This window comes from Achroia grisella, unplaced genomic scaffold (assembly GCF_030625045.1).
Source record: "Achroia grisella isolate CSIRO2021 unplaced genomic scaffold, CSIRO_AGI_Agris_v1 utg460, whole genome shotgun sequence".
NCBI classification, from domain to species: domain Eukaryota; kingdom Metazoa; phylum Arthropoda; class Insecta; order Lepidoptera; family Pyralidae; genus Achroia; species Achroia grisella.
The window spans coordinates 1,771,241-1,796,371 of record NW_026712870.1 but is presented as its reverse complement, the minus strand read 5'-3'; the positions used below and the strand labels follow the sequence as shown (position 1 = coordinate 1,796,371).

General features: G+C 36.1%; 1 protein-coding gene across 1 annotated transcript in view; it reads left to right on the top strand.

Annotated features, from left to right (window-relative positions):
* Positions 1 to 1,171: 1,171 nt before the first annotated feature.
* Positions 1,172 to 25,131, top strand: part of LOC131845207 (follicle-stimulating hormone receptor) — a 43,201-nt gene continuing 19,241 nt past the window's right edge. The window contains exons 1-5 of the mRNA XM_059194248.1: positions 1,172 to 1,307; positions 1,474 to 1,582; positions 12,740 to 12,808; positions 13,673 to 13,816; positions 24,511 to 24,651. Of these exons, the coding sequence (XP_059050231.1) occupies positions 1,172 to 1,307; positions 1,474 to 1,582; positions 12,740 to 12,808; positions 13,673 to 13,816; positions 24,511 to 24,651 (599 nt within the window). The remainder of the gene's footprint in view (positions 1,308 to 1,473; positions 1,583 to 12,739; positions 12,809 to 13,672; positions 13,817 to 24,510; positions 24,652 to 25,131) is intronic.

Sequence of the window (25,131 nt, the reverse complement as noted above, 5' to 3'; positions counted from 1 at the left end):
TATATTTGTATGTTTTATTGTATATATTATTTATTTATTCACTTATGTTTTTATTTTTTATAGACTAACATACATATAATATAATATTTAAAAACTAATACAATGATATTGCCTGTATGATCACGGCACTGAAGACGGCAATCTGCCACAGTAGCGCCGATATACCACACCTTTCGGCCAGTAGTCCTCTTTCATGAAGGTGGGCAGAAAGTCGGTGGGGACCAGGGCCACAAACGCTTTGAAACTCGCGTTGTGACTCGACTTCAGCTGCGTCACCCTCAATGTCAGGTTACTCTTGGTACGGATATAATCGACAATGTCCTGATCCTTAGTGGCGTAATGTAGACGGGACGGGTACATTGTCGTGGTCGGTGCAGCAGTATTATTGGTATCACTTAACTTTAGTTAATATTATTGACATGTGTAATATATAATAGCACGCTGTGGTCACCTATAAATATAACAACAGTCAGTATAAAACCATTAGAATTGTATAGAATCACCACAGATTTTTATTGTTGTATCTTATGTTGGTAATCCTTAAAAATACATAAATAAATAGACAACAGATATAAATACACACATAACATAAAAAATATTCAGACCGATACAAACAATCATACTCATAAATACAAATATTTGTAGCGTGCGTGGAATCGAAGCCGCGATCATCGAAAGTATGGCGCTGTGCTAAACCGCTACACCACGGCGACCGGCGAATACAATACTTTAGCGTTAAAAATATTCAACATCATGAACAAATATATCTGGCTTTTTTACTTTATATATATATATAGAATATGTGTATAAATGTATCATTACATAGTTTTTTAATACGTTATATTGCTGAATCGGGGGCTACTCTTTGAGAATCAAACACAAAATGTTGAGAGAGAACATGCGAGTTTCAAGTAGAGCAGAAGATTCTGCTATACTTGAAACTCGCATGGATCATCGTAGATGACTACCCTGAATTTGACTGACTCTCCGGCGAATGAAAAATGATCTGCGAAACAGTGCGCCGGTATGTTCACCCCTACCATATTCTAATATATCCAGCGAAAAAACTGCCTGAAAAAACCTACAAATATCTGTTGGGACTCCGTGTCCTGTCTATATTTCCAAGTGTCTGTGCGTCTGTTTCACCGTAACTCCGGTGCGGTGTACCGAAATGGTTTATGTGCTCGGCGACGACTTCATCCCCGAGTTTCGTTTATGGCCTTCGAATTACCATAATGTGATACCCGTTGCCGTAATGGGCATTGTTTCCGCACTTTACGACTCAAGTTCGCAGCGAGATGAACAGCGTTCGTCATTTACGTTAAGTATCCATTGATACGCTGTTTTGTATATTTATTTGATGACCCAGTTGGCACGGCGCTGCGTGCCTCGCGCTCGAAGGGTTCCGGTCTCGATTCCGGGAACGGGACTGTTTTTGTTGTGTACAATACAAATAAAATGTATCGGGAACAGTGGCGTGCTGGCGACTAATGTTACGTCTGTGTCGCAGGGTACTGAAGCGGAATCGAATCACACACATCGAGGACCGCGCCTTCGTCAACACGCCCTCCATACGTGTCCTGTAAGTACCTACTACATTTTTTTATTTACCTAGAATAGCAAATAAAACTTTGGACCGGTAAGCCGTAAGTAACCCTTACCTATGGACATGATCAGAACTACAGGCATTAGGTTATTTTTTGACGGCCTCAGTGGTCTAACAATTTAATACACCGCTTTGCTACCGATGGTCGCGGGTTCGATTCCTCACATTGCACAAACATTTATAGTCATGAGTATGATTGTTTGTATAGGTCTGGGTGTTATCTGTGTATATTGTGTATGCATTTATAAAAAAATTACATTTATTTGTATCAGTTGTGTAGTACTCATAATACAAGCTCTGCTTAGCTTGGGACTAGATGGCGCTGTGTAAAGTATCCTGAATTATTATTATTATAGGACACCACTCATGCGTTCCCATAAGATATCATGCCTTTTATGGTACACAGTTACCTAGATACATCAATATTATAATTGCATTTAATAATGGCTAGTAAGACAAATCCAATATTGTGTACTAAACACTGGCAGTGCTTAATACACAATATTCGATTTATGTGCGTGTTTGTTGTTTTTGTCCGTGTCTAAACTCTGTCACCCCACCTTACATTTTCCTATTGTCATTTATTATATAATATCAATATTTTTATGTACATATTATCAGCCTATTATTACTCGTAATATACATCGTCTCAACCAACGACATAGTATTGTTACCCGCAACACCTCTGTTAGGTATGTTAATAAGTTATAGTCGGTTAATTGTATATAAAAGTAGTATATTAAAATAAAAGTAAATTGCAAACATATAAAGTTATATAGAACGGCATAAAATAATTAGGAATCAGGAGTACAACAGTTTATCAGAATGTCTGAAGAAGAAGCCATTTTGTAGTTTGTTATTTTTCCCGCGCAAACGTAACGTGCCACAGATGCAGAATATTGGCGCGCAGCCGCAGTACGATGACGAGGGCGTACAGCTATGCTGTATGCGCGATGTTAATATGACTATTAACACCTCTTACATTTGACTACATTATTTCAGCCTATAACCGAAATACAGCTTTCAAAGTCTGCTGTAGGGCAGCCAAAATAGCTGACCATAAAGTGGTTACGCTGACAAATTTTCACCGTTTACCTGTGATGCAAACTATCACATCATTTAATCTACCTGAAACCCAACTAACCTTTCACTAGCAATCAATTTAAATTACTTCGACTACATTCAACAGGGGCGGATCTACCTAAGGGCTTTTTGGGCTGCAGCCCAGGGCCCCGAGGATGCCAAGGGCCCCAGTCCCCACTGAAACGATATTTAGTATATAAAAAAATACCTAGAAAGTTAAAAATACTATCATAAGGTTGGCAACCCTGAGATCGATCAACCCATGCAAGTTCGCGTCTATCGAAAGGAGCGGGGAATTTCTGGTCGCTTGTTTTTGGTCGGTGTATTTTTTTTGTTGAGTAATATAATTAAGTAAGATAGCCCAGGGCCCCACAAATTCACGATCCGCCCCTGACATTTAAGCTACATTACTGAATTGAAATCACTAACTTGTAATGTAGAGCGCGTTAAGTTCAGTGGCGACATTTAAAACACTTTAATAATTCTTTTTAAACAGACAATTATTGTAATTGTAAAATGGCTGACTTATGCGAGTGGCCTGTGTGACTGGGGTGGTGGAGCACTATGTGCAACTAACGGCGCTGATCTCTATTTATCGGCATACAATTTATCCAAATAATTTTTGTTAAAATTGTTCGTCGTTTATTCGAACATATTTTTTCTGTAAAATATATCTAATATATATGACAGCCTCGGTGGTCTAGTGGTTTAGCATACCGCTTTACTATCCGATGCTCGCGGGTTCGATTCCTCGCACGGTACAAACATTTGTATTCATGAGTATGATTGTTTTAATCGGTCTGGGTGTTTTCTATGTATAATATGTATTTATTTACAAAAAAAATGCATCCATGTATTTATATCAGTTGTCTAGTACCCAAAACAAAAGCTTTAGCTAGCTTAACTTGGGTCTAGATGGCGTTCTGTGAAAAAAAAAAAATTAAGTAAAATTTATTTTATTATAGGGAATTATAATAATTATGAATAATATTAATTATTATATAAGATTAATTGTTAAATTTATAAATTTCAGATAAATAAATAAAATAATGTTACCACGTAAGTGTTTGTACTACAATGCGCCGCTTACTAACTTCTCAGTTTGCTTTATGGTTGGCTGGGAGAGAACGCCCTTAGGTGTTAAGTTCGCCATATGTACAGTTATATATTATATTTTTGCATTAAATTTTAAATAAATAAATATTAATATTTATCTAAATTTGCATACCCGAAATGTACCTGAATATGTTTAAAGCAAATAAATTTAAAAGTAAATAAATATATATTATAAAACCTGTTTAACCTATATCACTAAAAAAATAAACCCAAGCCAAATGTACCTAAGTAGTATGCGCAAGTGGTCTCAACATCTACGTGCAACTAACTATCTACATTTGCAGCAGTCTGCAGCTCAATATAAATAAAAAAGATACGTTAGTGGTCGTTGTAGCTTATCTGTGGCTAATATTGTCGCCGCCGGCGCCACACACCACCCCACCACCTCACCACCACACCACTTACTTACCTTACATTATACTATACCCACTTACCTTATATTATACTAGCTGTGCCCGCGACTTCGTCCGCGCGGAATTTAACTTATTTTTCTAAAATAAAAGTAGCCTAAGTTACTCCTTATTACATCAGCTACCTGCCAAAAAAAGTCCCGTCAAAATCGGTCCAGCGATTTTAGAGATTAGACGGAACAAACAGACAGACAAAAATTGTAAAAAATGTTATATTTATGTATGTACCATATTTATATTCATATGCATGTAGTAAAAAACGGTTATTTCAATTTTACAAACATACACTCCAATTTTATTTATATGTATAGATTAGGTACATAAACACAGCATACAGTTTCAAATTTGACGCGGTCGTTATTATACGTATAATTAGTAAAAATCACGGGATCTTACCACGTTTTATATTTACTGAGTTCCCGATATTTCGGCAGTGTTTCAACCGCCGTAATTACGGATAAACTGCTTACCCGATTGATTTTTACTAATTATACACAACATACACTGTTGCCACTACGTGTGACAGTCCCAATTCACCACCCACTCTTATCTATTCCTTTATCAATAAGTCCCAGTCATTAATTAAACGTCCAGATTAAATCCGAGCTAAGACCATCCAGTCCAAGGTTACACGCAATCTTCAAATTAATTTTAAATCCCCTATGCATGTTTAAAAAAGAGGCGGAAGGCCTCTCAAGAAGGGAAACTAAACTATAATATTTAAACCATTAAATATTATAGTTTAGTTAATTGTCTATGTTTAAGTTAAACATGACCTATTAAAACATTGATAGCACATGAAACCCTTTTTGTAAAAAAGCCATAAAATTATTGTAATAAAAAATAAATAAAAATCTTTTTTATTTCTGTAGACACGGTCTATCATTTTATATTAATTTTATTGATTTCAAGGTAGGATTTCACCAAACAAACTTTAGTTCGAACTGAACGCCAGTAAAAAACGTTTAAACGTGTTCAAAGCTTCATTTTGCATTTCACCACTAAAAATTTCGCTAAACACGTTTATATCTTCTGAACGCACGATTTCCTACAGTTAACTCTTTAAACGTATTTAAAACAGCTGTCAGTTGTCAAACAGTCACCTATCAAATTGTTGTCAGTATAATATAGGGAATAAAATGAAAATTGCCAGTAGTGTAAAAAAAAATCCTCAATAAAATAATGTTTTACTAGTTTATAAGTAAAGGTTGTTGTTATATATTTTGAAGTCGTCGATAATTATTAAATTAATAACTAAGAAACTTATCCTAATTATCACATAATTGAATTACAATTATTTCTTAAAATTATTTTATTTAAATTACCAATTACATCAAATATTATTTTATGAGCGTGTAACACTGTGAACGAATGAAAATCTAAACTTAATTTTGGTAAACGCGATCTATATAACGCTGGTGAATTCCATTTAAAATAAAACGAGATCAACGTCGTTCTTTTTTTCGAGTTCATGCTGAACTCCGTTTCCTTGAACGTGTTTATACTATGATTGGTGAAATCCAGAATGTATTAAAAATAGATCAGAGTTAGAAAGGCAAACAACTTTTAAAATTGCCTATTGCATGAATATCACTCAGGATGTCACAGCAATATTTTAAATAATCAATATTTAGATTATTATTAAAATAGAGCGGATAAGGGAAATGTACCTGATTAAATACCGAAGACAGAGTGCGTTCCGGTACGAGTCGTCCGGTCGCGCCGCTCCGGTTGGTAACACGTGGTGATCAATCTCTGCCAGGGGCGGATCGTGAATTTGTGGGGCCCTAGACTAAAACTACTTAGGGGCCTGCCTACCTAATTATATTACTCAACTAAAAAAACTTCCGCAGACGCGCTTCTCTCTGATCGGTTTTTTTAAATTTTACCTTTTTTTTAATCTAAATATCGTCTATTCTTTTTATTGTAGTTTTTTTTATACTACTATGGTGGCAAACAGGCATACGGCCCATCTGATGGTAAACTGTTACCGTTTCCTATGGACGCCTGAAACACCAGGTGTGTCACGTGAGCGTGTTTTTGAAAAACCCCATGCTGTAGTCTCGTGAGAAAACCTCGGCAGGAATTTCATTCCACAACCTAAGTGTATTATTGGGGGGGGAGGGGATTGTTAGTAATGTGGACTCATTGGCCCATTACTAGCAATGTACCATGTCAGGTTGGAAACCATCGTGATAAATTCCTGCTGAATTTGTCACGATGGGCTAACTGACCTGATCTCATATCCTCCACTGGTGCCCCGCCATTATTATCATCCTTAAAAAAAAAAAGTGTATTATTGTGTATAGATAAAACGAAAAATACGGAGAAAGAATTGCAAAACTGAAGTGACAATAGGCAGGGCACATAACTCGTAGGACAGGTTGCCGTTGGGGCAGTAAAGTCCTCGAGTGGCGACCGCGGACCGGAAGACGTAGCATGGGAAGGCCTCCAGCAAGGTGGACCGACGATCTGGTCAACATCGCTGGAAGGCATTGGATGCGAGCAGCGCAGGACCGATCGTCGTGGAGATCTTTGGGGGAGGCCTTTGTTCAGCAGTGGACGTCTTCCGGGTTGAGATGATGATGATACGGAGAAAATGTATTCAGAAAGACTATTGACAACAGACTGAAAGAATTGATATATCAAACAAGAATGTACAATATCAGGAACTAAAAATTTAGAATCTAAAATAAATATCTGATTAAACAGATACAACTGTTTTCAGTAGGGGCTGCGGGCCCTTTGTATCCACGGGGCTCTGGGCAGCCCCTAAAGCCCGTAGGTAGATCCGCCCCTGTTCTCGGCTGCGACTAATCGCAGCGACCGCCGCCCGGTTTATCTCAATCTGAGCCAACTAACGGAAACCGCTTAATCTCGCTCCAGACCCCCCGCTGACAACGCCGAGCTAAATGTCTGGAACGGGCCTCAGACCTCTACGGAGCGTGGTATACTAAAACATTATCATTATAGTAATATTTTTGTAATCATTTTTAACTATCAGATGGCAATTGTAAGTAGCTATGACGTGGTCTTGAGTGGTCATGCTCACTAAAATGTCCAGACTTGTGGCGGCGTGGTGGGCCGGGTCATTGAACTCCTTAAAATATGATCGAGCGCAGTGATGGCTGGCTCCTCCGTCATACTCGTGAACGAGTGCTGCTTGAAGGGACTGATCTGCTCTAATCACTACGACTAATTTACTCTTATTTAATTGTTTAACTAGTCGTTTATATATTTAACATTTTTTCTATTTGAGTATATAATTGAATTAGTGCTAATTGGTAGTTTGTATTCACACACTTCAACTTAAAATGTAACAATAAAATTATTTAAAAGAGCAACACGCAAGTTTCTCGCTCGTTCTTCTTGTGATGAGCTTTCCAAATGAGCGGTAGATTAAAAAAAGTGATGACTATTCAAAAGTGCTTCAATGTAAGTTTATTTGAAAAAAATATTTTTTATTCTATTCTTGGATTTAGTACAAAATCACTGCTTTGTCACAAGTTATAGGGCTCCATTAATAATTTTATTCCCTTGCAAAGATTATTTTAATTTACTTGGATTCAATTTATTTAACTCAATTACCACGCTGGTCACAGGTTGTAGGACTCTATTAAGAATTTTCATTCTCTTGCTGAGATTGTTTGTACTTGGTCCATTTTACTCCATCCGGTAGTTGAGCAAGTAACGGATTATAATGTAGTATGTGTTAGAACCTATTCTGAGCGTTTTTTATTCTTTTACTAGCTGATCCTACCTTACTACGTACCGCCTCAAAATTAAATAAATCAAAAATTTTTTTTTTTAGTTACACAATAAATTTCTGAACGCACCTTGTTTGACAGGTATCAGCAGTTTGTATGGGATAATATAATTGTTTTTACTATTTTACATGTAATTTCTTCATATTTAATTTATTTATTTTAGGAAGATTAACAGTGTAATTTGACATATTAAATTGTCCTATAATTAATAACCGTTGATCACCGTTTAAACCTTTCTGGACCTCCATAAATAGTTCAAGACTAAAATTAACTAAATCGGTTCAGCCGTTCTCGAGTTTTAGCGAGACTAACGAACAACATCATTATTATTCACCTTTAAAAAACTATACAAGAATTATCTATGTACTATTTAACCTATAAATCTTACGGCAAAGTAGTTGTATATATATGTTTAATGTTTATATTTATTAATGTTATTTTATTCTATTTTGTTCTTTCTAGTATATGTAATTGGTTTCTATTTATTAGTTGTAATTTTGTTTTAATTATTATCATTAATATTTTAAATAGTGCCCTCTCTCTCTCTCTCCCCCTTTTATATATATATATTTGGTGCCACTGAAAACCAGCTGTATGTTCACCTAGGACATACATTAAAGCTGAGTGGAGCCATTTCAGTGCATTTTTGGATGTAAAAAAATGATTATTTTATGTTTATATTTAATTATCTACATGGTAAATTAAGTTTAATTATATGTACATTTTATTTGCTCTTTTTTTTTCGTTTGTTGTTTATATTGTATTTTTTACATTGCACTGAATAAATATTTTTTTCTTTCTTTCTTTCTTTCTTTCAACAATTCATTTTTATATAGATAGGTTGGAACAAAAAGAAAAGCTTATGGTATGGAATATTCTATAATATCTGCCTGTATCACAAAATTACATATTGTTGTATACGTATATGTATATACTCACACTATTCCTAATGTATAGAAAAAGAACAGTGGCATCGATGACACCTTCTGCTAGAGTAACTATTCCAGCTATTCTGAGGGTGGTTGTGAGAGGGCGCGAGGGGTGCGTGGTGCGGGTGGCGCGTGGTAGGCTGCACCTAATGCCCGCATTTGTCTCCTGGATCCGTTCACCTCGTGTACTTATCCCGACCTAAGCACGCCTAATGAATCGAGGGACGTTTATAAATTGACACCCGATTTGAAAACTGTTGTAACCATGGCTCATGTGGATACTTGGAACAATGGCGGATGGTTAGTAATTATAAATATTGGCCCATCACCACTACTGTATCCCTGTAGCTGTCCCCAAGTATCGTTTAGAAAAACTCAATAGGTCTCTTATGGGAATAGTTATAAAAATTTACAATAAGATACCAAAGGATATAATGGAATTGCCCTTAAATAACTCACTAAATAATTACTTGAATGACGAGCGTGCATGGCAATAATTGATCATGCACGGGATTCTCATTTAATGTTAGACATAGACACCTATATAAATATACATTGTAAATAAACTAGCTTTATAAAAGAAAGTAATTCAATTGAGTTTCTTGCCAGTTCTTTTCGATTGGATCTATATACTAATATAGATCCAATCGAGAAGAACCGTCCAGTTCGGTATATAGTACATAGTGTATATACCGACATGAACGGTAGGGAAAAAATTAAAATTATAGTGTAAAAAACTTGACGTTCTACTGTCTAAATGTCCTACATTAATAAATGATTTCTGAATTTGAATTTGAATTTGTATCACGTCAGGTTGACCTCCACGCGGTCCCCCCTATAGATATAGATAGACTATCCAACCTAATTCTTCCTATCATCATCCACTGATTTTCAAGTGCAAGGTGAACAAGAATACTTAGATACAAAGACATTTTTTAATACGTACATAATATACATAGAAAATACCTAAACCGATTCAAACAATCATACTCGTGAATACAAATGTTTGCATCCTGCGAGGATTCGAACCCACTACAATCTCAAGTAAAGCGGTGTAATAAACTGCTAAACAACCGAGGTCGTCAAACTATACGTATACAGTAGTTGATGAGTAGTTTCATCTCTCCGAGTCCGGCCATCCACCTCCCGGGTCGGTTGGTAACTTAGCTGTTTCTTCATATTTCTAACTTACATTCGCTTTCGAGAGTTTATTCACTAAGTTTCTGCAAATGTCCATTAGCTGCCAAAGTGGCAACTCGCACGAAAATTCAAACAATACTTTATTGTATAAACTTGCTTGGCCTCCGTATCTGGGGTTGCCAACCGTACTCTTAAATAGAGTAATCTACTCTATATTGTGTATGCGTACTGTATAATCTATAACATTAATAGAGTAAGCTATAATTTATTTAGTTCTCATAATATTATATAATAATAATAATAATAATAATAATAATCTTAGGACAATTCACACAGCGCCATCTAGTCCCAAGTTAAGCTAGCTAAAGCTTGTGTTATGGGTACTAGATAACTGATACAAATACATAGATATTTTTTTTTGTAAATACATACATATTATATATAGAAAACACCCAGACCGATACAAACAATCATACTCATGAATACAAATGTTTGTGCCGTGCGAGGAATCGAACCCGCGACCATCGGTCGTAAAGCGGTGTACTAGACCGCTGGACCACCGAGGTCGTCAATATTATATGTAACTGTTTAATTTGACTAACTATTAATAATTAAATATTGTCATTCACAAGTACCTCGAACCAAAGTTAGTGGTGTTGAAAATGACGTTTGTTATAATATCTCGGTCTAGGACACGGGAGGAGATCAATTCAGTTGATGATATCAGCACCTCGCAATTAACAACAGCGTACAACAACAATAGTAACTATTACAAACACAAGTGGCTGTACACGTCGCTATAGAGTTACATTAAAGGTTTACTTATAACGACTTCGATGTCTTAGCTGGCAGCTTCTATATAGTCTATAATAAATATATGTATAAATACTACATATATATAACTCAAAGGACTGACTGACATAGTGATCTATCAACGCACAGCCCATACCACTGGTCGGATCGGGCTGAAATTTGGTATGCAGGTAGGTGTTATGACGTAGGCATCCGCTAAGAAAGGATTTTGATTAGTTCTACCCCCAAGGAGGTAAAATAGGGGATGAAAGTTTGTATGAAACTTTGTCAATTTTAAACCGATCGAGCTGAGACTTTGCATGCCATAAAGCTACTATGACGTAGGCATCCCCTAAGAAAGGATTTTGATTAATTCTACCCCCAAGGGGATAATATAAGGGATGAAAGTTTGTATAAATCTTCATAAATATTCGACTGATTGAACTGAAATTAAAGATTGGAGCTACTATGATGAAGACGTTTGCTTAAATAGGATTTTAATAAATTCATCCCCAACAAGTTTCTTAGGCCCTAATTTTTTACACACGCTAAACAATTACTTTTGTTTAGCGTGTGTAAAAAATTAAAAAATACTAATAAGCCGCAAATACTATACCTAATTAATAATAAGACTTCTTAACGCGAGCGAAATGGCGAGCAAAAGCTAGTTCTTTTTATAAACGTTGTACTTTTGATGTCTGTTTCTGTATGTCACTTTTGATTGTTGTATCTCTTCGTTGTGAGCCCTTTTGGGAAATATACATATTTATTTATTACTACTATTCTGATTTACAATAAAATAGTGGTCGTGATCCCGCTCCAGACTCACTCTTTTTTACACAATGTTTACTATACAAGTGGCAATGGCAAAAATCATATTGTTATATGATATGTATGTGCTGGAAAAGCACTAAACAATACCGATTAAAAAACACCAATTATTTAAAAATCATTATTACAAGTATAAAACAAAGTCGTTGTCGCTGTCTGTCCCTATGTATGCTTAAATCTTTAAAACTACGCGACGGATTTTGAAACAGTTTCTTTAATAGATAGAGTGATTCTAGAGGAGGGTTTATATATATAATACATGTACACCCGTGCGAAGCCGGGGCCAGTAGCTAGTATAAAATAGAAGATACTCTTTTTTGGAAGTCTGTACTCTTTATTTACCTCCTTTTAAATCAGATATACTCTATTTTTATTATTAAAAGTTGGCAACTCTATCCGTAGCTATTAGTTTTAATATATGAGAGTACAATACGAGTATACACTCGTGTTATGTGAATAGTCGGTTCCTTTATTGTGACTGCAGAAGAAAAGAGGGTAATGGCTAAACGCCTGACAGATTTTAATAAATCGTAGAATATATATATCTTTATTTTAGGAGCGATCGGCCAAACTTTGTAGTACGGATCAAACTGCTTTCGTTTGAGCTGTACCTATATTGGTATTGTTATTGTTTATATCAACTGAACAAGGTCAAGTGTAGGGCAGGGCTCCTGTCGCGTTTAGCTTGCACAGTATGAGTTTTATTTGTTTTTTTTTCCTATAACATATTTGTAATTATCATACATGTGGGATTAGATGGCGCTGGGTGACCAACTCACCCATCGCCATCTAATCCCAAGCTATGCAGAGCTTGTTATGGGTACTAGATAACTGATATACTTTTACAGAGAAACAATTTTTTTTTAAATACATACTTAACATACATAGAAAACATCCAGACCGATGCAAACTATCATACTCTAGAATACAAATATTTACAACGTGCGAGGAATCGAACCCAACGAAAGGTAGTGAGCGAATCCCTAGACTACCGAGGCTGTCTGTGGGTAACACGACTTTACTTGCAAATATATTTTTTAATAACTTAACATTTGTTACATGTAGACGGCTAGAAGAAAACCTGCTGACCGTGGTGCCAGTGGCCGTGCAGCACCTCCCACTGCTGGAAGACCTGTAAGTAACGATACCACGAACTGGAAGAGTTGACTCTATGAACTTGTCAAAATGTACTTTTACATTTTTAGAATGGACTAGTATACCCTCCAGAACCAATTTCATGGAAAGTGGTAATTGTTGTCTAAAGACGTTCCTGAATTCACTGATATGGCCGTAGTAATGTTTCCAGTCCTGAGAGCCGATGTCGTGCCTACGTATCTTGTAATTTCACTCCGTATCTCAGTCTTTAAACCAAAACATATAAAGTTACCGTGTTGGAGCAAAGAGTAGTAGTCACAGCACCAGGCACGTCGCCGACACTAAACAAACTTTTAAGATTGAAATTTCTAACAGAATGGTTTTAAAAACAACTGCATGTTAGTATAGTTTGCAGAAGAAGAAACGCCACTACACATCCTATGTGGCTGTAGCCCTCTCATAGATAAACGAAATATGTCCTTTGGAAATTACACTATATCCTGAGGAGATAAAACCATCGCTCCTAAGAATATTCTTCAATTCTTGTCTCTCACGGCTAGACCCGTAGTGTAGCGAACTTTTAATATAACGTATCATTACATACATAGTATAAAACAAAGTCGTTGTCGTTGTCTGTCGCTTTGTATGCTTAAATCTTTAAAACTACACAATGGATGTTAAATCGTTTTTTTTTAAATAGATAGAGTGATTCAAGCGGAAGGTTTATATATATAATACATATACACCCGAGCGAAGCCGGTGTGAGTAGCTAGTCTTTGAATATAATATTCGGTAACGAGCACTACAGATCTATACAGGTCGCAGTGTTACAGGTCTTAGCAACTGATAACAGCCCAAACCCAAAAAAATAAAAATTGTATAATTTGTTGTGTCTTGTTGTAGGTCTGTGGCGAGCAACCGTGTGGAGTCTGTGGAGGAGGGCACGCTGCAGCCGTGCAGGCGACTGGCGCGGCTCGAGCTGCGCGCCAACCCGCTGTCCAGGCTCCACCACCGCGCCCTCGAGCACCTCCCCTACCTCACTACCCTGTAAGTACTACACTTGCTACTTGTGGCAGCTCCGCACTCTGTGATGATCATTCACATCTTTACATAGTATAAAACAAAATCGCCACGGCTGTCTGTATGTTTAAATCTTATAAATTACGCAACAGATGTTAATACAATTTTCAGCAATAGATAGAGTGATTTCAAGAGGAAGATATGTATAATACGTGAAACATTATAGAACAGAAATGTCGTAAAATTAAAAAAAATGTAAACTAATACACGCGTAAGAAGCCTTGGCGTCTCGCTAGTTATGTCACTTTATTATCTCAAATTTAAAATGAATCTGTATTATTTTAAAACATTTTTTTGAAAAGAATATGAATTGTTTCTTGTCAGTTCTTCTCATCTGGAAATCATTCCCAACTGACGGTAGATTTGACATATCATAAGAGTCTGTAATATACCTACATGAATAAAGATATTTTGATATTTTTTTAACCGGTCTCCAATAACATTAACTTCATTTTTTGAAAGATGGCGAGATCTCATCTGATAATTACCAGAATACCGTGTGTCAATTTAAAATGCTGACTTGTCCTTCAGTACTAGAAAGTACCAATAATACCATATAGTTACTTGATGTACCCTTGTATTGAACACTTAATCTACAGTTGTTAACAATGTGAAACCCTCGACGTCATTTGCAGTGTTGCTAAGCCTACAGGTAGATAAGACCATTGTTTGCATTTCAATAACCACCAACTTTGATTAGATACCTAACATTGAAAATATATAGGTGTATCGATAAATATACTAGGTCGCCCTGCCTACCCCCTACATATGTAATGTCCAATTTACACTCAGCCCGAGTGGGCAGGGAAGTGAACAGCGCGAGAGTGTAAACACGAGTGGAAACACTTCCCATGCCATTGGCGCTGCCACTCGCGCTGCCCGACGCACCCTCGATTGTCGGTTTTTCGTGCGCGAGTCAAAGGACTGGCAGCGCGAGTGGCAGCGTGTTTTTACATTCAGCCCTCTCGCTCAGTTGTCGCCGGCAATATTTCCGGCGAATGGCAGGGGAAGCGGCTGAATGTAAACGTAGCATAAGGAGCACTAATAAATGATGACGACTTAGGCTTTGAAGCCGGCTACCGTAAGGAAAACAAAGTATGTTGTGTTTACCACAAACTGCACAACACTGGGGTTAAAGTCGTACGTTTATGTAATGCTTACCTTCCAGAGAATACCTTGACTTCAAGGAAATAGTTTCGCTAATTATGTTGTCAGTACAGCACAGCACGTCCTGAGATAACGTGTCGCAACCACTGTCTCTTTTATGTTATTTCTTTGTTATTATTCTCGCTGTACCCGCGGATTCACACGCGTGAAAATAGCCTATATGTTATTCTGATGTATACGCTATATTACTGTAAAGTTTCATTAAAATAAAATCAGTAGTTTTTGCGTGAAAGAGTAACAAACTACTCGTATATGTAATATATTAGTTAATAATAATACTCACTTAAATCTTTAAACAGGTGGCGTCGTGGTGGCTGCCTGAAATATATACTTAACTATTTTATAATTTTGTGATTTTTGCTATTTGGCAGTTTGTATTCTCATACAAAATGAAAAAATGTTAAGTTGGACAATATTCGAAGGAGCAGCACGCAAGTTTTTAGTTAAACAGCTGATATAATAATAAATACTTTTCTTCCTTCCGCATTCGGAATATAAATGCGAAACACAAAGACTTTTGACTTAAACTGTGAAATTAAAATATAACAAACGTCACTTCAACAGCTCGTGGTCAAGTAACTCAAAACCAACAACTCCCAACTACCGACCTTATTCACGACAGATATACTGACAGCGTGATTGACTGAAGACTGACAGTGTATTGTCGCAGAATGACACTATCAACGTAACGTATGACATGACCCAAGGCTATAATCTTACACCCGTAATTATATTCATCTGGAGCAAGGAACATAATACTCTAAAGAGAAGTGTAACGTACAAAATAAAATGCGTAATAATCCAATACTACTAGCGCAACAAATTCCGCACGGAATATTTTTGCACTAATAGTGGAGGGAAATTCAAATATTTTGCATTTATAATTTTATTACTTATGTCTTTATACGGTCAAGAGCTTCATCAAACACGGATATTTTGCCTTTATGAACAAAAAAAAACCAGGCAAATTTAGACTTGAATGGCAAATATAACATGTGCTTGATCAAGCTGTTGGCCGTCTGCAGGCTTCATAAAAACTACCATACTTTGATAGATGATCTGGAGCAACCACTTGTCGTCACTACACGCATGATTAAGGACGCTTTAGTATCTTGATTGATTGATATTCGACAAATTAATCAAAACATCTTTGTGCTCTCATCTCGGTCTACAGTAGATTCGTGAGATAAGTAATTTATTTGCATACTGCTACTTCAGAAAGCAATTTCAGCCGAGAAAAACTGGATACGTAAATTAAATTTTAATTGGAGTTGATATTACTTTCAAATCGGTAATTAATTTCTTAAATTAATTTCAAGAAGAATACCACTTTATTGTTTTATTATTACTAAATTAAAGGCCTCGGCAGTCTAGTGGATACACACACCGCCTTACTTCCTATAGCCGCGGGTTCGATTCCTCACACAGCACAAACATTTGTATTCATCAGTATGATTCTTTGTATCAGTCTGGTTATTTTCTATTTCTAATATGTATGTATTTACAAAAACAAGTTATCTATTTGTATCAATTATAGCTTTAGCTAGCTTAACTTGTGTCTAGATGACACTGTGTGAATTGTCCTGATATTATTATTACTAATATAAATTTTATTCGTTTTTGGAGCTGTGATGCACATTAAACCTAAACAATCAGTTGTATCGTTTTTAAGATATAATTAATGTTCTGTTCACTACAACTATCTTTAAAAAGAACACACTGACACTTCACAGAACGTCATATTGACCTTACTAACAAATACAAACCGTACAGTGGTACCCTCTACTGTTTACTGTCTGTCCAGTACAAGCATCGGTTGCTCACTCTACTTAGTAGCATAGAGTAACCGGTTGGTCACTCTATTTTCTTGAAATTAAAAATGAATCTGTATTATTGGAAACATGTGCAACATTTTAAAAGAATACGAGCTGAGTTTCTTGTCAGTTCATCTCGAAATCATTCCGAACTGACGGTAGATTTGATATACCATAAGAGTCTGTAATAGACCTACATGAATAAAGATATTATGAATTTGAATTTGTTTACCGTAAATATTTACGACGATCTATTTATCATACAATTTCTCTACAGTAAATATAATATTTTAGGAATTATTTCCATACAAAATTTATGTATTTTTGTATGGAAATTATAGACCAGCAAATTTACCTACATGAATAAAGATATTTTAAATTTGTTGCAACTTACAACACGTGTTACGTAACTATAACAAGCTCAGCACGCCAAACTTTTTCCAATATACCCGATAGGTATCACTTGTATCTAATTAAGTATACTGCAGTATAAAAGAATCTTTACAGTGCATTTTTTCATAAAAAATTGCTATAAGAACTAGAGATAAACGGATAGCAGTTTGGCCGGATACCGGATACCGGATATTCGGCCGGATACCGAACAGCCGGCTTATCTAACTAATAAATACATTTTATTTCTATAACAGTCATTTACTATTGAGTGATTAAAAATTTAAAACTAAAACTAATTTTATTCCTTAAGTAATACTAAGACTAACTAAATAAAGCAAATAATTACTTAAAAAAGTATTTTTTATACCCAGATATTTTTTACTATTCGGCCGGATAATACTAAGGTCACCGGGTAGGCCGGATACCGGATAGTTACCGGATATCCGTTTCATCTCTAATAAGAACTGTACCGACAACCGAAATCTATTAGTTATTTAATTAATTTTCAACTACCACTTTCATTAATTTCTAATTCACATGGCCACTGTATTGTTTTTACGAAATCAATTTGCCAGCATTCATCTGCAAAGGCGACGCAAAGTTTGCAGTCAAAACTCATTTCCGTGTATCTAACCCAATTCAAGTTATAATTTATATTTATTCGAAAAGAATACTGAGCTGAGTTTCTTGTCAGTTCTCATCTCGAAATCATTCCGAACTGATGGTAGATTTGATATATCATAAGAGTCTGTAATAGATCTACATGAATAAAGATATTTTGAATTTGAATATAGTCAATCCTCAACAACTTGATATACGAAGTTCTACCAAAAACATGAATGAAGCCATCTAAGGTACCTCATCCAGGGACGGGGTAGCAGGTGCTCCATCACTTTGTAAATAACATAATTAGTTTTGGTGCTCGCCTCCGTTTTATTATCGAATGTTAGTTTACGAGTGCGTCTGTTCAGTTTGTCCTTTCTATTTACGATCTCTGAAACTACACTGCCTATTTGTTACGCTAACATTTGTTTTGTGACTTCGTCTATGTATATTTCTTAATTATGATTATATTTAATATACTAATGATACTTCTACCATCTTGTGAAGTTTAATTTCTAATTAAGTACACTGTACTGCTGGTACCTATGTATCGTGCACTTAACATGCACAAAAACCAAATCACAGTTCTTGTTCTGTGCCTTGATATACAAAGTACGCCTCAATACTTAGAATAGAAAGCTGATAAAAAAATAATTCTGAAATTACAAATAATATCTTGTTAACTTTACATGAACAACGTTTTTTTTCGGACTACTCTAATGCAACAGCTGGCCTTTAGTTTCACCGGACGATAGGGGGCGAGTGCAGAAGGCACTCCAAATACACTGAAGGACTTATGGAGCGGCTAAAGGCCAACTCCCGCCTGACGGATACGACATTAGTCTGAGGGCACCGCTTGGGGTTCGAACCTCGGCTCAGGCCGTCGTAATATCGAATTTTTGAATTGGACGGGGGATCGATCGGAGAGGTCATGAACAACGTATGGACGTCAAAATACATTACGTCGTTAACTACACTCCTCGTGCGTTATCTCTGCTGAGGATTGAGATGGAACATGTATTCACATAGTTATCACTTCAAATCTGAACACAGCATGCCGGGAAACATATAAACAGTGTTACACACTCCCACGCTGTTGTTAGTAACATTATTTTTAGTTATAAACGTAAGTAGTAAGTCCGCCGCCTCGGGTGTTGTAAAACCTAGCCGCGTCCTTTTCTGACATAAATTTCATTTGTGCTACAAGTGCAAAACCGTTGACACGCCGACATGTCATAAAGTGAGACATAAAAAACGTCCTCGCTGCGCCAAAGATCACGAAAGTTAAGTGGCATCGGGTCATCCGGTCGTCCGGCGCCCGGCGCCCGGCACGGGGTCGATCGTCCGGCTACGCGAACCACTCCGACGACCTACAACTCTCCACACTCTCAGATATCGTCGGTTAAATAGAAAAATGACACTATTCAAAATGTACCTCTTTGTTTTGTCTTATAGACATTCATTTAAAGTTTTTAAATTTATTTAAATTAGATTTCCCTTTAAAGTTTTTATTTACACAGAAGTATTGTATATCATTTTAAAAGTATTTAGATAATGATTAAGACGGCGTGGTTAATTTAATTGTGTTCGGGTTGTACCGAAACTATAAAGATTCTGATAAATGATACTGATAGAAACTTGATTAAAACTGTATATTGAAACTTAAAATATAACTGATTAATGATTGTAATGAGTACGCGCCGCGTCCTTGATGACCGAGTGCGAATTGATTTTAATGAAATGTGAAATGTAAAATAAAATGTTAATGTTGCGAAATAATGTACGATGCTAGCTCGTACAAATTGACTTATATAGAAGGAGGCAATTCTAGCTTATAATTTTGGAAAATGTCATTTTTCTATTTAATCAACGATATGAAGTCATATTCACACAACATCGGGTCCGGACACACCATTACGCAGGAGAACAACTTAACTAGTAAAACTAACTTCACAGTGGCCACTGGCCGTCGTATCTACCACTACCAGTCACAGTTCGTTTTGGCGAAACAGCGACCGCGGACGGCGCCCGGAGCGCTGGAACCTGACCACTTATTTGTGCAAACACTTGAGAGTAGGTACGAGCGGTAGGTAGGTACCGTGTAACAACGTTGATCAACACATTACGTTGCCCACGTGCACTTGTAACATTGTGAAACTATTTTAGTCTTTTTAAACTACTTCCACGATGTTTTCGATCTCTTTACGATCAAGAGAAGAATGAGTAAGAAACTTGTGTGTTGCTCTTTTGAATAGATTTTTTTAAGAAAGAGGCATGCGATAATCAACATAGAAACCGCTACGCACTCATTCTTAGTGCAATCAGATAATATTATCAGCTCTATAAATTTTAAGTTTTTCTATAAAAACATTATTATCGTTAAAGAACTCTTCAATTTTATAGTAAGCTTTTTTACAAAGAAAGTGTTTTATATGACTTTTAAATCTTTTTTCAGGTAGATTTATAAAAACGTAATGTTGGGCTTGTGAAGTGAAGGTTTAGTCACGATTATCATGGCAATCTGCTGCCGTAATGAACAATCACATCTATCGATGAATTAAAATTACATACAGTTATCATATGAGAACAATTTCCTCACTTTATAGTACAATAATTATAATATATCATACTTGAACTCCAAATGTTATAACAATCTCAAAAAAATTCACACTGAGCCATCTTGACCCAAGTTAAGCTAACTAAAGCTTGTGTTATGGGTACTAGATAACTAATACAAATTTATAGATTTTTTTCGTAAATATATATTATATAAAGAAACACCCAGATCCAGAACAATCGTACTCATGAATACAAATGTTTGTGACGTACGAGGAATCGAACCCCCGACCATCGGAAGCAAGACGGTGTGCTATACCACTAGACCACCGAGGCCGTCATGTTAAAATGTAGAGAAAAATGATTTGAAATTCAAGAGTTTTCTTGTTATTCAAAAGTTCAGAATGTGATTCCAATCAAGATATTAATTTCCCTTTACATGTTATAAGAGCAGAGGAGGACGGAAAAAGAAATGGATGAACTGTGTGAAAGATGGTAAGAAAGGTAAATAACGAGATGACTGCGAACAGAGATGAATGGATTTGAAAAACATTAACATTACGCCGACCACAAATAATAATAATTAATAACTCTTTGTTGTGCATACATAAACATAGGACAGTAAGTACAATACAATGAAAATAAATGTTTTACAAAAGGCGGTGTTATCGCTATCAGACATCCTTAAAATAAACGGGATAAAGAAGAAGCAGATGATAAGTTTTACTGTATATTTATGTAACCAAATATCCAAATCCATATTGTTTACAATAACCGTAAAAAATCCAAAGACATTGTTACCTACTTTTCAACTTTCAGTACAGTTCTGTAACGTTCTGTAAGTTGAACGAACGTACATTTTCCTGTAACAAATGGAATGAAGTGCGTCACGTTTTATTTCTTTAATTTGGTCCAATAAGCCGGCGGACAGTTTCCTTATGAATGTTTACAGTGCTATGCGAATACGGTCGCCGATGGACCGGGCCGGCCTTGTAACGGAACATAATTCCCTCGAGCGACTGACGAGCCGGAACTTTGTAAGTTTGACCCAAAAATAACGGAAAGTAAATCTCGTTCATAAGGGAGAATGGAGTCGACCGGCCAGTATTCGAGTATAGTATATACGAGTACGTACACTCCCACAGGATGGAACATGTTTTGTGATACTTACTCAAGAAAATATACATACAAATGCAATATTAGTAAATTATATATATATGATACATATGATAATTATATATATTTGTACCTAAAAAAATATTTATGATTAAAATCTGTTAAAACTGAATTTACCACTAGGATTCCCGTGTCTATTGATAATCTATAATGTTTCTATTATACAAGTCCAGTAAAGTACCACTGTTATTTGTTTCTTTTCATTGTCATTGTTATCTTATATATAAAACTCTCGTGTCACAATGTTAGTTACCACACTCCTCCGATGTGGCTCTATGAAATTTAATGTGCATATTCAGTAGGTCTGAGAATCGGCTACTATATATTTTTCATACCCTAGACAAGGGTTGTCTATCACCAACCCCTATGTTTTAATAGCGATTTTAATTTATATGGCAAAACAACGTTTGCTGAGGCAGCTAGTAATAATCTAAATATATATAACTCAAACGTGACTGACTGACTGACATACTGATCTATCAACGCACAGCCCAAACCACTGGACGGATCGGGCTGAAATTTGGCATGCAGGTAGATGTTATGACGTAGGCATCTGCTAAGAAAGGATTTTGATTAATTCTACCCCCAAACGGATAAAATAGGGGATGTAAGTTTGTATGAAACTTTGTCAATTTTAAACCGATCGGGCTGAGACTTTGCATGCATAAACCTACTATGACGTAGGTATCCCCTAAGAAAGGATTTTGATAAATTCCACCCCTAAGGGGATAAATTAACGCAAGCGAAGCCGCAGGCAAAAGCTAGTTTTAAATATTTTCAATACTTTTACACGAGCACAAGTATTGTCTAATATTACTTCGTATATTGTTAATTGCACTTTGTTCTTTTAGCAATAAAATCAATATTCGAGTAGCATTCAACCGAGGCGGTTTTATTTAGCAAAAACCCCTCATCAATCAATCAATCAATCAATCAATCAATCAATCAATCAATATATCAACTAATATCATTATCACAGAACTGTGGACTTAAAGAGGAAGGCCGAAAAAGAGATGGATGGACTGTGTGAAAGATGATATGGTAAGAAAGGAGGTAAATAACGCGATGACTGCGAACAGGGATGAATGGAAGAGAAAAACATATTACGCCGACCACAAATAAATGGGATAAGGAAGAAGCAGATGATGATGATGATGATGATGATGATGTGGACTTAAAGCCCCACAGTAATGAAATATGCAATGTAACATTCGTTAAATAATGACAATACCGATAAATTAATTTCAATTACTGGATTAGAAACGGTCGAATCAAGTTGATTCTGATTGTATTGGTTACCTAATCAATTACATCGTACTCTCACCGGAGTATCATTCTCGGAGGAATGCTGTCCACCCTGTCCAACCTGTCTCTTGTTACAGATAAAAAGAAAGATAACAATATACCTGTTAAACAACACATTATTGACTAGTATAACTGTGGTGTATTTTTGTATTCATGAGTATGATTGTTTGTATCTGTCTGGGTGTTTTCTATGTATAATATGTATGTATTTACAAAAAAAAAGTATCTATGTATATGTATCAGTTATCTAGTACCCATAACACAAGCTTTAACTAGCTTAACTTAGGTCTAGTGGCGCTGTGGGAATTGTCCTGAAATTATTATTATTATTATTATTATGACTGTGGTATAGTGTTTGCTACCGTTGCAATTCTGATGGAGATATTCAGTGGAATATACAGTAGCAAATATAATTTATTCTCGATCTGATTCAGTTGCACGTTACATATCAACTGTTACTTAGCACCATAATTACTTATTTTAAATGTGATGGATTACAGTTTTTCTTGTAAAATCAATGTGCCTAATAAATTTCTCCCACTCATATGAGACAGCTGTGATTGGAGCTGGAACACAACTATTAATATAAATCTTTAATAATTGTCATAAACGTGTATATTCCCCGATAGAGTTCACAGCGAAAAGTAACAACAACTAGTCAAAATAGACATAAAAATAGATATCAAAAATACAAAGTTTATAAAAAGAATGGTAGACAAGCTGCCAGCAGCTGCCAGCATCTGTCAGCATCTGTCAGCAGCTGTCAGCAGCTGTCAGCAGCTGTCAGCAGCTGTCAGCAGCTGTCAGCAGCTGTCAGCAGCTGTCAGCATCTGTCAGCAGCTGTCAGCAGCTGTCAGCAGCTGTCAGCAGCTGTCAGCAGCTGTCAGCAGCTGTCAGCAGCTGTCAGCAGCTGTCAGCAGCTGTCAGCAGCTGCAGCTAAGACATCGAAGTCGTTATAAGTAAACCTTTAATGAAACTCCATAGCGACGTGTGCAGCTACTTGTGTTTGTAATAGTTACTATTGTTGTTGTACGCTGTTGTTAATTGCGAGGTGCTGATATCATCAACTGAATTGATCTCCTCCCGTGTCCTACACCGAGATATTATAACAAACGTCATTTTCAACACCACTAACTTTGGTTCGAGGTACTTGTGAATGACAATATTTAATTATTAATAATTAGTCAAATTAAATAGTTACATATATTATGGGAACTAAATAAATTATAAATCGAATCCAGTATGTAATTGTTTATAATAAAAAATCATTATATATTAATTTTATTATAAAAACTTTCCATTTACTGATTGAAAACTTTGTAAATTGTAGCATATAATTTTATGTATTTATATACGACTGAAATGGCCACTCTGTTAATATATATGAAGTGTTAACCGATTCCTACTGACTTGCACATAATATAACTACTATATGTAGTACTAGATATCGCTTATTTTTGTATGGACGATACTATAAAGATAATACAGTGATTTTTCTACAATATCGATACAATACAATAACCCTAACATCTGCTAGCTTCCACTAATCGGCATTAAAGACCTTCCTGGAAGTGACTGTTGATGAATAAACATTCATTAACCTGTACTGGTTTGTGTTGTGTGTGTTGACGTTCCATTTTGTTGCAGCGTGCTGTCGGAGTCCCGCAGTCTGCGCGAGCTGCCGTCTCTCAACGGGTCGTGGCGCGTGCGCACGCTGCGTGCCGACCGCGCTCGCCTCACACACCTACCCCACGATCTCTGCAACCACGTGCCGCAGCTGCGCGCCCTGTCAGTACCACTTGAACAAATACCTCCGCTAACTCTTGCATAACCCCTCCTTAATGTTAAGGGGATTGTTAGTAATGTGTCCTAATAACCCCATTGCTAGCAATATACCACGTCAGGTTGACCTCCACACGGTTCCCCCTGGAAACCATCATATTAAATTCCTAGTAAATTGCATACATGCTATGCTAGAAAGTCTCCATTAAACTTACTTATTAAACACCCGCGTTAAATTTCAATTTCTAAAGGTTAAACATTTAAATATTATATTCACTAGATCCTTATGTCCGGAACACAATATAGATAGATTGGCATAAGAAGCAGTGAATTCACTTTTCATCTTAAATACTACCCTTATAAAGAATTTTATGGTCGACTCGTAAAGTACCAAACAAAAAGATAATATTTAATAATATTACTAAAGCTTATATAAAAAAATAGTTCAATCATAAACCTTATTACACCAGCTACCTGCAAATAAAA